This window comes from Ictalurus furcatus, chromosome 18 (assembly GCF_023375685.1).
Source record: "Ictalurus furcatus strain D&B chromosome 18, Billie_1.0, whole genome shotgun sequence".
NCBI classification, from domain to species: domain Eukaryota; kingdom Metazoa; phylum Chordata; class Actinopteri; order Siluriformes; family Ictaluridae; genus Ictalurus; species Ictalurus furcatus.
The window spans coordinates 3,844,400-3,858,045 of record NC_071272.1 but is presented as its reverse complement, the minus strand read 5'-3'; the positions used below and the strand labels follow the sequence as shown (position 1 = coordinate 3,858,045).

Genomic DNA, 13,646 nt, shown 5'->3' with positions numbered 1-13,646 from the left:
CTTCCCATTTTGTGATGCTCAACAACCTTTTGCTGCACATCACAGCTATATTCTCCAAGCTATATTACCCAAATCTCACACACACACACACACACACACACATAATATAAATATATATATATATATATATATATATATATATATATATATATATATATATATATATATATATATATAATATAAACAGGGTTGTACTTGAAAATATCACTATTACTGAAAATAAAGGGGAAAAAATATTGAGAAAACTTGTTTTCTTTCTCCCATGATCTTCAGGATTTTTGGACAGTGCAACTTCCTGTTGTGCCTTGTGGAAGATTCCAAATATTTTATAGGGGTGTGTGTGAACTAAAATGTCCCTTTCCGTTTTCATAACCTATAAAGGATAACTCATGGAAAAGTACTGAATTGTTTTAATATTTAATGTTAAAAATATGTGTGGCAATTTCATCAAGTACGTTTTACTAAAAGGATGCAGAGATTAAGAACCGTTAACACAGGGCTTTCTGTTTTTACAGTTCTTTTTTTCTGTTTATGTTTCAGAAAATTACATACAGAAGAATGACGTCACACTAACACGCGGTGGTAACGCGAGCTTCTCGTGAGTTCTCGCGATACTTTCCGAGAGGTTAGAGTGCGTTGCGCCATGTGCGCGTGCGGTCATAGACAAGAGGAAGGTATCCCGGAACACATGCGATTAAAACAAAAACAAAAAAAACAAAATGGCCGTTTAACAAGATTTTCAAAAGTGTCAGAAGCTTCAAGAATGAGCTTCTCAAGTTTATTGAATGATTAGAGGAAAAAACGTGAGATGCTGAAATTCTATCAGCTTGTCAGTGTTTTAAGCAGTCAGCGTTTGAAGGCAGCTGTACAACCCAAAGGTGAGCTTTTTAGCATCTAAACCGCTTCAGAATCACATTTCAGTCTTATATCTTATCTGTGTGTTTTTACACAGGTTGGTGCAGGATTGAAAGGTTTTGTGGACTTTGTGTGCAGGCCAGCAAGATGTCTGAGGAAGAAAATCAGAATCACAGCAACGTGACAAAGCTGAAAAGAGCTTCAGAAAGCATTGAGGTAGAAAATGAAGCTAAAAAGCTGAAAACAGACGAGGAGAAAAGATTCCCAAAAAGAAAAGTTGTCCTCCTTATGGCCTATTCAGGCAAAGGATACTATGGAATGCAGGCAAGTTGCTCATGTTTAGTGTTACCAGCTCATTTAAGGGGAAAATAGCTAGTGCTAATAGAAATCGCCAGGTGGCGTCATAGACTCATTTGCATATTCATTGCATCATCACGTCATTTGCATAGCGAAATATGAAGAAGGAACATCTGTAGAAGACAGGAAATTAGACATATTGTCTTCTGAGTTAGACAGTATTCTGATTAAGTTGTTTACATGAGTCGATTTTAGAATATTCCTTTCGTGTTCCCGTTTTACATGTTATAGAACATAGATCGATTAACAGCACACGTCATTACGTTCCCACGCCACGCGGTCCGACGTTCCCTCCAGAATTTCACGTATCAGCATAGAGTTTGTCTTCGTTATGGTACCGTATACAGTTTTGGGTGTTTCGTTTTTTAATTTGACGAACGCTTCAAGTACAGTTAATTATTTGTCATGCTGTACGTGCAAATAATAGACGACAGCGTATGCAAATTCTCCAGGAACATTCCTGTTCTTACGGCCATAATATCCATTTCTTTCAGGATTCTTAACATTACCATCGTTTCCCACTCGGACCAAAAATGTGCCTTCTCGCTTGAAGCCGTGCTCTCTTGTTTGCCATCAAACAGTCGAGCGCTGCCGTGTGTGTACGTGTCCTGTCGAAAAATGCGGTGAAAACTCCCACACAACGTTAATACTGTGATTAAGGTGTGTACATGTCTGTAACGAACGTCGATAATGTGACTAAAACAGGAATATCCACACGTCTTAATTCCATTTGTGTTTACTTCGAGTATGACTTTAGTCGGATTAAGGTCATCAATAATCGCTGTTTACATGCTAGTTTCTTAATCAGAGTATCGTCTTAATCGGGTTAATATCAGAATATTGTTGTCCATGTACACGTACTGTATGTCGATCCGAATACGTTCAGTAAAATCCGGAACAAAATGATACAGTGGCTGAGGAAATGCATAGGGAATAAGGGTGAACACGAAAGGGCGTATGTTGTACGAATATGGTCTCTGGTCATGGCACCACAAACTAACTATTTACATTTTTACAAAATACTATAATAGCCCTATTCAGATTGGATTAGGTTATTAGGAGGACGTCTGTAATAAAATTTTTATATCGCTCTTCAGTGTTAAAACTCTCGCATCTGGACAGCAATAAAATGACCACAGGAGGAGTTTCTAACGAGCTGCAAACATCTGAACCCGGATGCTTGCGTCACATGGTCATACAATCACGCTCCATTCAGAACATTAGGGATTAGTTTTCAGGACATATGTCTGTAGAGTGTGATATTTATTGTCAGATCGCATAGGATAAGCGATTTCCGAAGAAATTGCCAAAATGGGCGTATTTGTTGTTAACAGCATGGCGTCCAAGAGGTTGAGCAGGCACGGAACAGTCTCTCCAGGACTTAAGAAGTTATCGCAAAATCAAGCAAACCCCGCTATACTCAGGAGCTTTCAGTTTTTCAAAATTACCGCAGATTTTCTGCAGATCTGGGCCAAGACGTGTCATGTGATGTCATCACAACACACATTCAGCCAAAGCCCTCTTCAATTCACGTGTGTCGAAGATGAATACAGCAAGAGTCTCATTTACCAACAAACATCACTGCGAAAGACCAATTTCACCAATTCAGATAGTTTCCTGCAAAAAACGCCAAAAAAAAATCTCTGCAAATTGCATCGCGAATTCAAAAGAGATGCTGGGTCTTATTTCAGTTTGTGGTGAACCAAAGTTCCAGCAACAGTTTGAAAATACAGTAAAACAATAATAAAGTATACAGGTAGCATCTATTTATGTGTTTCGTGACCCAGGAAGTGTTTAATATCGGGGGGGGTCGGGGGGGTCACCGATACACGCGCTATGAGAATAATATGGCAAGTAGCAGCAGTAAATACATACGACTTCTACATAGAAAATCACGTGCATGTGCATCTGGAAGCTGAGTTTAGCGGGGGGAAAAAATTAGCCGTTAATTTTCTCAGAGGAGGTTAGAGAAAACCACCGACATGGCCGTTCCAGATGGAAATGAAATCATAGAGGAGCACCTGTAAAATAGGAAATTACCCCAGGACCCAGGAAATTTAATCCCATCTGGATAGGGCTACTTTCTATCAAGAACCAAGACGTGGTTATAAATGGTTGTAAAGTGAATGTGTGTGTGATTGTGGAATGCGATGGGTTGGCACTCTGTCCAGGGTGTCCCCCGCCTTGTGCCCCGAGTTCCCTGGGATAAGCTCCGAGTTCCCTGGGATAAGCTCCAGGCTCCCCTTCGACCCAGTGTAGAACGATCGGTACAGGAAATGGATGGATGGATACATGATTTGCTTTAATATTAATTCCCTTTCTGTTTTCATTAGAGAAATCCTGGAAATTCCCAGTTTAAAACTATCGAAGATGAACTGGTCACTGCACTCATCAAAGCTGGGTGTATTCCCGAAAATCATGGAGATGATATGAAGAAGATGTCTTTCCAGAGATGTGCCAGGACTGACAAGGTAAGGGAAGGAAATGGTATTGTGTAGAGCTCAGGGGTGGGTGATATAACCAAATGATGGTATCTGAAGCCTGCATTACTCTGTATGTTACTGTATGAATGTATTATATTGCGTGTCATTGTCATAGCTATACTTTTATTTATGATCATGAGCTCTTCTGATTATTTAACAGGGTGTTTCTGCGGCAGGCCAGGTCGTATCTCTAAAGCTGTGGTTGATCGAGAACATTCTGGAGAAGATCAATACCCACCTTCCACCACAGATCAGAGCTTTAGGTGAGACTGTTATTCAGATTTTTTTTTTTTTTAACTCATCTTTGTGTGCAGAGATTGCTTGATTTAATTAAAAAAGTCTCCTCTGACAGGTTTGAAGAGAGTCACAGGTGGCTTTAACTCCAAAAACAACTGTGATGCCAGGACCTACTCCTACATGCTTCCCACTATCGCGTTCTCTCTAAAAGACTCTGACCAAGAGGACACGTCATTCCGCTTGGACACAGAGACGCTTCAGAAGGTCAACAAGCTCTTTGCGCTCTACAAAGGCACCCATAATTTCCACAACTTCACATCGCAGAAGGGCCCTCGGGACCCGAGCGCCAAGCGCTACATCACGGAAATGTCCTGTGGAGAACCGTTCGTCAGGCAGGGGGCGGAGTTTGCAGTGATCACAGTCCGAGGCCAGAGCTTCATGATGCATCAGATCCGGAAGATGATTGGATTGGTGATCGCTGTAGTGAAGGGATACGCACAAGAGGAGATCATTGAGAGGAGCTGGTGCGAAGAGAAGGTCGACGTGCCCAAGGCTCCTGGGCTCGGCCTGGTGTTGGAGCGGGTGCACTTTGACCGGTACAACAAGCGTTTCGGGGGAGACGGTCTTCATGAGACCCTGGAGTGGAAGCAAGAAGAGGACGCTATAGCCGCGTTTAAGGAAGCGCACATTTACCCGAGTATAGTGGAGACGGAGTGTCAGGAGAAGTCTATGATCAGCTGGATGAGTACACTGCCTATTCATGACTTTACCGCCACGATATCCGGAAAGCAAGAACGCAAGGTGCGTAAATGTGCATTTTTTCAAAACTTTTTTTCCCCCCCTTATGTTTATTTCATCTGCTCCATATTTTCTTCTCGACATGATAAAGGAGCACTCAAGTGCTGTAAGCCTACTTATACCACAGTGCTGCTGAATTCTCGAATCTGATTGGTCAGAATCAGACCAGTGGTTAATCATTTTCAGTAGTTCTGGCTGAAATTCAAAGCACAGCTTTATATTAATGCGCTCATTCTAATATGTTATCGTTTCCATGGTAACAACTTATTCACAGGTACTAATACTAAACTGATTAAAAACATGAATATTTAACAAAGAAACACGTATATAATAATTGATATGGGGAAGTGTTCTGTGAGATGTTTAACATTTGTGGAAGGAGTCTCTAGTGCGAGTGATTTTGTAGTAGTCAGTAGGTTTTCCTCCACAGGAAAGTCTTCAGGACAGAGGACTTTGTGGTTTTTCTGTTTCTTAGTAACCAGCTGCATTTTTTTTTTTTGTCTTATTAACTTAAAGAGAGAAAAAAAAGAGAGAGACTGGCGAGGGAACAACTGTTTATATGCTGTTGTAATGTAAGTGATAAGTGTCCCACAGACCTTCCACACCATTAAATGTAACTATAAATGGCTAAAAAGTCCAATTGTAGTTGTTGGCAAAGTGCTGTAGTATAAGATGGAACAAAACACTTCAAAACTTCAGGGAGGTAACCAATCAGCCCGTCATTGATTATTTTCCTATAACAGCATAGGCCCTTGTGTTTTATTCTTTAAAGCTAGTTTTAAGTAAGTTTGAATTTGATTGTGCGAAAGTTTGCATACCCTTAAGACAAAAGGAATTAGCGTTGTCCCGACACAACATTTAATGTGTTAGATTTTTACATGTACGTTCATTATTATTATTATTATTATTATTATTATTAAACTTTGTTTTAGATTGTGGATTCTCCTTATGTTTTAGGAGACACCCAAATTTAATTTGTAACATTTTCTACTTTTTGCAAATAAATTACTAAAAAAAAAAAGAAAAGGTGGTGACTTTCTTGCCCAGAAATCATCAGGGATGTAAACGTTGTATAACTGACCTATATGAATATGTGTGGAATATGTGATATGTGACTAAAAGTAGTGCCAAACCTTATCCTAAAAAGAGAATATTCTCTTCTTTTTTTTTTTCTCTCCCCAGGACGAAGATGAAGATGGAAATGCTTCAGACTGAGACATCTGAAATTCTTTTTTATTTTTTTCTTGTGTCTTACATTTTACTTTATTATTATTATTATTATTATTATTATTATTTTGTTAAAAAAAATTGACCTGCATGTTTTTTTTCCTCTTCCAGTGTTTTCAGTATTACACTTTTTGAAATAAAACTTTTATTTTATTTGGTTTTGTTGGTATTATATTTTATGATGTTATATCTGTTATCAAATGTATATATTAAATATTAAATTAGAAGTTTGACCTCGTTTTCCCTTTAACCCGAATTGTTGTCAGCCGTCCAAGACTTTTGCTTGCTTTAGTTTTGCGATGCTGCTACAAGGGTTAATGTAGCGAACAGACCTGCTTGTGTGGTTTCTGACACCCTATTACACTGTTCGTTGGTTTATCGGGTGAGTGTATGATGAAATGTGCATGAAAATTTGCACAACTTTAAACCGTTAAAGTTAAAACACTTTTACTTGTACCACAGAACTGCAATCGATTTCTCAATTCTGATTGGTCAGAAGGTCTTAATTATGAAACTGAAGACGTGAACAGTTAACGTGCAAAATTACCACTTACACTGATCAGCCATAACATTAAAACCACCTGCCTAATATTGTATAGGTCCCCCTTGCGTAGCGCTGACCCGTTGAGGCATGGACTCCACAAGACCTCTGAAGGTGTGCTGTGGTATCTGGCACCAAGATATTAGCAGTAGATCCTTTAAGTCCTGAACACCCCACGAGACCTGCCATTTTGTTGATCCACTGCCCCATTTGTCTAGCCATCGCGCTTTGGCCCTTCCCAAGGTCACTCAGATCCTTAAACTTGCCCATTTTTCCTGCTTCCAACACATCGACTTGGAGAACTGACTGTTCACTTCCTGCCTAATATATCCCACCTCTTCAGGTCCCACTGTAAGGAGATAATCAGTGTTATTCACGGCACCTGTCAATGGTTTTAATGTTATGGCTGATCGGTGTAAATCTTACAGTCTGCTGTAGATGTCATATTCATCTTGTCAATCACCATGACGTTTTGTTATTGACACGCCCCCAAACTGGGAGTTCACGAGTTGTAATTACGACACTGAGGTGGCGTTCATGTGCGGTCACGTCGTAATTACGGTATTTCCGTCCGGATTTGAAGGCACCGTTTGGGTGTTAGGACCAGTTTCTTTACACATCCGAGCGCCTCGTGTCCTCCGACCGCATGAGGGCGACATTTACACACACACACACAACCTCTGCGCGTGCTTCTTTCTCGGCTACACAGCCGACAACATGGCGCCTTCCAAGAAGCACAACGTGAAGAAGAGCGCCTCAGAAAACAGCCAGACTTCATATAAACAAACCATAAACACCAAAACAGAGCTCGTATTACAAAGCAGGAAACATGCTAACAGTATATTCGACCTGCTGGAGTACCTACAGGTAATGTTAGCTTGGGGTTATTTATTTATTTATTTGTTTGTTTGTTTATTTTAACCTCTTGGTCCATCACATTGGTCTGGACTCACTTTCTGTCATTCTTTCAGTCTGAAGACGAGAAAGTCGTCGTTTTTGCGATCAACGCCTGTCAGAAGTTATTCTGCGAGTTATTGGAGAGAGGAGAGCTGTATGTTGGTCAGCTGCCAAAAGAAGAAGAGATTCTCCAAGGTAAAAAGCAAGCTGTACGTTGGAGAATAGTCATCGTCAAGCAGTTCTGTAGAGGAGCAATCACACATGCACATCCTCATCCTGTCCAAATGATGGATTGTTTACTAAACTTTGGCTTATGTGTGATTTTTAAAAAAAAAAAAATAATAATAATATAACATGCATAAAGTGCTCAGGATATTGGAGATGGATTAGTTAGTATGACCCTAACCCATGTACACGGTCATATCAGTGGCAGTGCTGAGAGTAATGCACCACCTAAAGGTATCTGGTCAGTAGTCGGCATACTGTATTTAGATTTACGCATTTGGCTGACACTTTCATCCAAAGCAATTTATAATTAAGCAGCGGAGCAGTTGCGGTTGAGTTAAGAGTCTTGCTCAACGGCCCAACAGTGCCGGCTTAACAGTGCTGAGATGTGAACTCATGACCTTCCCCACTGCTTTAATGACAGTAGCTGTATTTCCGTCCAAGTTGCGAATTTAACTTATGTGTAAAAATTGGAACATCGGACAAAACATTTGCGAATAAAGCACCGTTTCCATCCCATGTGTTGAAGAGAGCAAAATAGTCACTTCCAGGGAAACTGGCGCATTTCGCTCTCCGCCATTTTTACTTTTCTGAGCCAGTTATCCAATCACATGATTTGTTCAGGCAAAGTCACATGACTGTTTTTTTTTATGCAAATCGATGAATTTATTCTGTAAATATGTTTCCATCATAGCCTTCTTATTGAATAAAAAATGTATCCGCATTAAGAAGATTTTATTCGCATGTGGTGTATACCCTAAATTTGCATACAAGTATGTGGATGGAAACAAAGCTAACGACAAACCCGATGCCTTAACCACGGAGTTCCTACTTCTATGCTCCTTGACATGACTTGAGTACAGGGGAACTAAGATAATTTTAGGGGGAAAAAACCCATGAACAGCCCTAGATGTGTGATGGCTGTGTGAACTTGTGTGTGTGTCTCACTTGAATCTAAAAGCCAGGATACAATGCTTTGAAGTAGTAATGCTCCATTCTCGTATATTAATCTATATTTTGGATTTCCCGTATCTCTCCAGGTGACCGGGATGCAGATGAAAAGTACCACATATTTATAAGACACCGTTATAACAGCTGTGTGGAGTTGCTGCTGGAGAACATCGGCCATGAATCTTACCAAGTAAAGGTGTGTGAGCTGGGTTAAGTTATTCACTGTACACTTAGTATGTGCTCAGTATCCGAGTCTTGCACGTCCTTTGCTTTTGCGTTTGTCATGGTAGGAGAGCGCGCTCTGTGCCGTTATGAAGTTCGCAGCGGCCGAGGGGAAGCGTCCACTGCAGAAACAGGACTGGAGTCAGCATTACAGTTTTCCCAAAGAGCTTACATCAGTGAGTACTTCAGAAAACAGAATGCTTTCACCTGTACACCATCTTTAAAGTTCTCCTTAAATTCACTTCAAATGTTTGGAATAACTGTCCTTACGAATTATTATCCTTTACACCACACACTATTGACGTCTCCAGTCTGATTGGTCAGATGTTGATTAATTTCCTATCACGGCAGCGTTGTCCGTAGTTCCAGCTGCGAGTTTTAGTGTGGAGTTAACTTCTGAGTGTTGAATTCAGTGAGTGTGTGTCTGCAGGGAGTGGTGTGGGGTCTGCTCTCGGAGAAAGAGGACATGGCTCTGCTTATCTCCAGGTTTCAGGAGTACCTAGAAATGGACGATGTGCGCTACTATGTCATGAATGCGACACGAGACAACATACACAGAGTGATGGACAGAAACAAACGGGTGTGTATGTGGAAGTGGAGGGAGAAATGTTCATAGACTATGTACACGTGCTTTTTTCACTTTTTTATGTTTTTTATTTTTCTGTCCTTTTCCCTCTGGCTTTAATAATCCAGACACGTTTAACTGTATATTGTGCTAACAAAGTCCTTTTATTTGTAGACAGTATGTCAGCGTTTTCTTTCTATTGTTCGTTCTTTCTTATTTTTCTTTCCTTCTCTTTTTTTCCCCCCTCTATCTCTCAAGGGGTGGATTTTATAATGCATAGAAACGTAATTGCAAATGAATTGCTAACAAAGTCTTATTGTTGTCTGACGAGGGTGTTTGCCGGCAGGTTTATTATAAAAATGTCGGCAGTAAGTCGTCGTTGTGGTTGTTATGAGCGCCACATCCACTGACGGTGTGCTGATTTGTGTGGCTTTAACAGGCCGAGATGCGCGTGTACCAAAACAACGTCTTCACACTGCTCACGAACATCGCTGTGCCGAGCCAGGGTTCAGAAATCACCAACTTCCTGGTCAAGCAGGAGGGTGAGTCCTACTTTTGTGCACCAGTCCTTTATTACCGTGGCCATTTTAACACACTAACACCATCAATACCTTTTCAGGCAAATATGAGGACTGGAAGGCGGCCAAATTAAAAGTGAGTAAAATCTTGAATGATAACTGTGTAGTGTTTAAAGCAGCACTAAATGTAGAATATGGAATAACTAACTTTTTTGGGTTTTTTTGTTTGTTTTTCTTCCTCCTCCATCCTTCAGGAGCAAAAGCGAGCGTTTGAGCTGATGTGGCTGACCTTCCTGAAGTACAAAGTAACCATAAAACTCTCATAATTAGACATGAGCCTGGAATTCTGACCTCTGGTATATAATGTTGAGTGTTGTTTAACCAGGATTTTTGTTTTCCTATAGTTACCCATGAGCATGTATAAAAAGGTGCTGGTCATCCTGCATGACTCTGTTCTGCCCCACATGAGTGACCCCACGCTGATGATCGACTTCCTGACTGCGGCGTATAACGTCGGTGAGTCCTTTCAGCAAGTGACGTCATACTCGGTTTCATTAGAAATTTCTCCACTCGACATAGTTACGTTCAGAATAGTACGAAAAACACGCCTCATATTGCAATTATATTTAGTTAATAAATATATGAATTAATTTTATTCTAACATCAGACTGAAGCTGTTATGTGATTCAAAAAATTAAGCCTCACTCGAACATATTTAATCAAGTTCAGAGAATTATGAAACCGTGGTCTAGTCCTGGATTATACCTTCCTTTAATGTTCCAGGGTTAATGCTTTCTCTTTCTTTTCTTTTCCATGCTTTCCTCCCTTTCTTTCTTTTTCTCCCCATGCCTTTGTTTCTTTCCTCCTTACTTGTCTTTCTTTCTTTCTTTTTTCCATTCCCTTTTATTTCTTACTCCATCATGTCCAGTTCTTTTCCTTTCCTCTATTTTTTTTTTGTATACCTTCTTTTTGTTGTCTTTTTTTTTAGTTTGTTTATTCTGTTCTATGTATCAATGACAGTGGATGTTTTTGAATTTTTTTTTTCTTCACCCTCTGTTCATCAATACATGATGAATTGATTCCAATATTAATTCCAGGTGTGGCACATTCTTTAAAATACAGTATAATACAAAAATATAACACCAAGAAAATAATGGGGGGGGGCGGTTGGAGGAAATTCTGAGACACATACTTCTACATGCATGATGATACTGAAATGTTACCACCATTCTAGTCTTAGGAACAGGCTTCCTCAAGAGTATTTGGGATAGTTAAGGGATCCCTAAAGGGAAAACCCCAAGAGACGAATTCTCGATGGTTCTGAATGTAACAGAAAAATACATTTTTAGTATTTTACTCACCATCTTCCACTGTGTGTTGGACTTCAGGCGGCGCCATCAGTTTACTGGCTCTGAATGGCCTTTTCGTCCTCATCCACGAGCACAATCTGTAAGTACTAACAAACTATATGCTATGAAAAGTATATTCCTTTAGTGATTCATCCCAGAACTTGATCAGCAGATCTCTTATTTATAAAACAGAGATTATCCTGAGTTTTATAAGAAGCTGTACAACCTGCTGGACCCATCTGTATTCCATGTGAAGTACAGAGCACGATTCTTCCACCTGGCCAACATCTTCCTGTCCTCCAGGTAAACCTTCCCACCTTCGAATGACCGCTCTGCCCTGTATTCTCTGAAGTACAGGCTCATTCATACGTGTGGGGTTTTGTGTTCTTTCCACAGCCATCTACCAGTTTACCTCGTAGCGGCGTTTATCAAGCGGCTGTCTCGGCTCGCCCTGACCGCTCCCCCGACTGGCTTGCTCATAGTACTGCCCTTTATTTGTAACCTGATCCGCAGACACCCGTCATGCAGAGTCCTCATCCACAGACCCAGTGCTGCTGATGGTACGGCATTAACTCGATGACACTACTGACGAAAGAGAAAAACAAAAAGGGCAGGGAAGTTGTATATTGACAATGAAAGGCTTTTTGAAAGTGTATTTTATTTTCTTCAGAGACATGTACTGATCCGTATGTGATGGAGGAGGAGGACCCGGCCCTGTGCCATGCCCTAGAGAGCAGTCTGTGGGAAATTAAGGTATGTTTCATATGAAGTAATGTAGTATTGATCATTTTGAGCTCAGCCTTTTTATCTCTCTTTTTTTTTTTTATTTAATAAAGAAGTTGAAAAGAGTGACCTGATTTGACATGAAGTGTTAATAACAAATAAGTGTTCAGGCTGCAAAATAAAAAATGATTCTAAAGTACTGTTCGGAGTATTAGTTTGGTTAAGTAATGTTGCAGGGGGAAATCTGTAATAATTATCTTCAATTCACAAAGGATAAGTGATATCTGTTTGAATCACAGAGATAGGAGTGATGATAAACTTCACGCTTTATTATAACTGCTTGTTGTAGGCCTTATAGCTGTTTACACTTAGGTGAATCGTGTGAAATGTAGCCTTATGCAGTCCACTCTTTTCATTTAATTTTCTTTCAAAGTGAATTTTCATTTGTAAATAGAGCCTTATTTACAAACCACCACCACAATCACTTTTTTTTATTTACTCCTTTAGACACTGCAGAATCATTACCATCCAGATGTTTCGAAAGCAGCCAAATCAATAAACCAAGCTCTACCCGAGCCCGAGGATGATATCGGCAAGCTTCTCGAACTTTCCACTTTTGAGGTGTGTACAAGAGTAATAACACGTTTTGTAAATGATATCCTAACCTGGAGCTTGATTTCTATTTTGCACTTAATGTTCTGTTTGTTTCTGTAGCTGATGGAGCGAGACCTGAAGAGCCAAAGCCAGTCAGTACCACTCGAGTTTGATTCAGCCGTCGGTCTGCTTCAGAGTCCCAGAGAAGTGCTGGGCCTCCACTTCTCTCTGGAGTAGTCACGATACTGTACAAGGATCTAATACCTCTCTCTCTCTCTCTCTCTCTCTCTCTCTCTCTCTCTCTGTCTTGTTATTTTAATGTTCCATTTTTATTTGCTAACTTTTCAACATTTGAGAAAAATAAATACAATAATAAAAAGGAAGAAAAAAAAATCCTAATTTGTGAAAGTGTGACTGAATCTCAAATAAAGTGGTGATCTGTAATCCTCATAAGAATCTCAGGGAAGTTTAAACTGTTGTAATTTCAATCTTTTTCAATAAACAGTTAAATGCCCAATCTGAAATATGCAGGGCTATACATGACAACAACTGAGGACCCTAGACTAGAGATAAAAAAAAATCTCTCTCTCTCTCTCTCTCTCTCTCTCTATATATATATATATAGAGAGAGAGAGAGAGAGATATGTATATATAGATATAGATATATATACATATATGTATGTATGTATGTCACCAGGATCAAGTGGTTCCTGAAGATGAAAGAACATAAATGAGCTGCTTAAGAAAAAGGGGTTGAATGCTTAAGTAATGACTGTTCAATAATATGGATAATTTTGTATTAAATATTAATCAATATTTAAAGTCAATATTAAAAGTAACAGTCAGTATCTGGTGGCCTCCAGCTGCTTTAAGTACTACAGTGCATCTCATCCTCATGGACTGCACTAGATTGGTCAGTTCTTGCTGTGAAATGTTACTCCACTGTTCCACCAAGGCATTTGCAAGTTCTCCATCACGTCTGTGGGGACACACGGTTACATGGTTAATTTTCCACTGCGAGGACGATCAGCTGTCCTTCCTGCCTCCCTGTAGCACTGTCTTAGGCGTCTTACCTTACAGACATTACAGTGTATTGCTCTGGCC

At 39.9% G+C, this 13,646-nt stretch overlaps 2 protein-coding genes across 4 annotated transcripts; both read left to right on the top strand.

Annotated features, from left to right (window-relative positions):
• The first annotated feature begins 596 nt into the window (after nt 1–596).
• On the top strand, nt 597–6,110 carry pus1 (pseudouridine synthase 1). Of its 3 annotated transcripts, none has more exons than XM_053649264.1 (6): nt 597–878; nt 953–1,179; nt 3,546–3,683; nt 3,856–3,958; nt 4,048–4,733; nt 5,247–5,892. In XM_053649264.1, exons 1-6 carry the CDS (start codon nt 809–811, stop codon nt 5,304–5,306), a joined length of 1,284 nt encoding a protein of 427 aa, XP_053505239.1. In that variant the 5' UTR covers nt 597–808; the 3' UTR covers nt 5,307–5,892. The 3 variants fall into 3 exon arrangements, with proteins under 3 accessions (XP_053505239.1, XP_053505241.1, XP_053505240.1); XM_053649266.1 differs by having other exon boundaries at nt 604–878; nt 994–1,179; XM_053649265.1 differs by lacking the exon at nt 5,247–5,892 and adding an exon at nt 5,913–6,110 and having other exon boundaries at nt 617–878.
• Nucleotides 6,111–7,046: 936 nt separating this feature from the next.
• On the top strand, nt 7,047–13,010 carry noc4l (nucleolar complex associated 4 homolog). The gene is made up of 15 exons (XM_053649263.1): nt 7,047–7,365; nt 7,470–7,590; nt 8,661–8,767; nt 8,862–8,969; nt 9,224–9,373; nt 9,798–9,900; nt 9,978–10,012; nt 10,131–10,181; nt 10,281–10,392; nt 11,265–11,325; nt 11,418–11,528; nt 11,622–11,785; nt 11,896–11,978; nt 12,456–12,569; nt 12,663–13,010. Exons 1-15 carry the CDS (start codon nt 7,216–7,218, stop codon nt 12,777–12,779), a joined length of 1,587 nt encoding a protein of 528 aa, XP_053505238.1. The 5' UTR covers nt 7,047–7,215; the 3' UTR covers nt 12,780–13,010.
• Nucleotides 13,011–13,646: the final 636 nt, after the last annotated feature.

Excerpts from the sequence above, each read along its gene's own strand:
- noc4l (XM_053649263.1), top strand. The coding sequence starts at position 7,216 with ATGGCGCCTTCCAAGAAGCACAACGTGAAGAAGAGCGCCTCAGAAAAC. Across the intron at positions 7,591-8,660 it reads AGAAGAAGAGATTCTCCAAG|GTGACCGGGATGCAGATGAA; the intron begins GTAAAAAGCAAG and ends GTATCTCTCCAG. Across the intron at positions 9,901-9,977 it reads CTTCCTGGTCAAGCAGGAGG|GCAAATATGAGGACTGGAAG; the intron begins GTGAGTCCTACT and ends ATACCTTTTCAG.
- pus1 (XM_053649264.1), top strand. The coding sequence starts at position 809 with ATGCTGAAATTCTATCAGCTTGTCAGTGTTTTAAGCAGTCAGCGTTTG. Across the intron at positions 879-952 it reads GGCAGCTGTACAACCCAAAG|GTTGGTGCAGGATTGAAAGG; the intron begins GTGAGCTTTTTA and ends GTTTTTACACAG. Across the intron at positions 4,734-5,246 it reads CCGGAAAGCAAGAACGCAAG|AGAGAAAAAAAAGAGAGAGA; the intron begins GTGCGTAAATGT and ends ATTAACTTAAAG.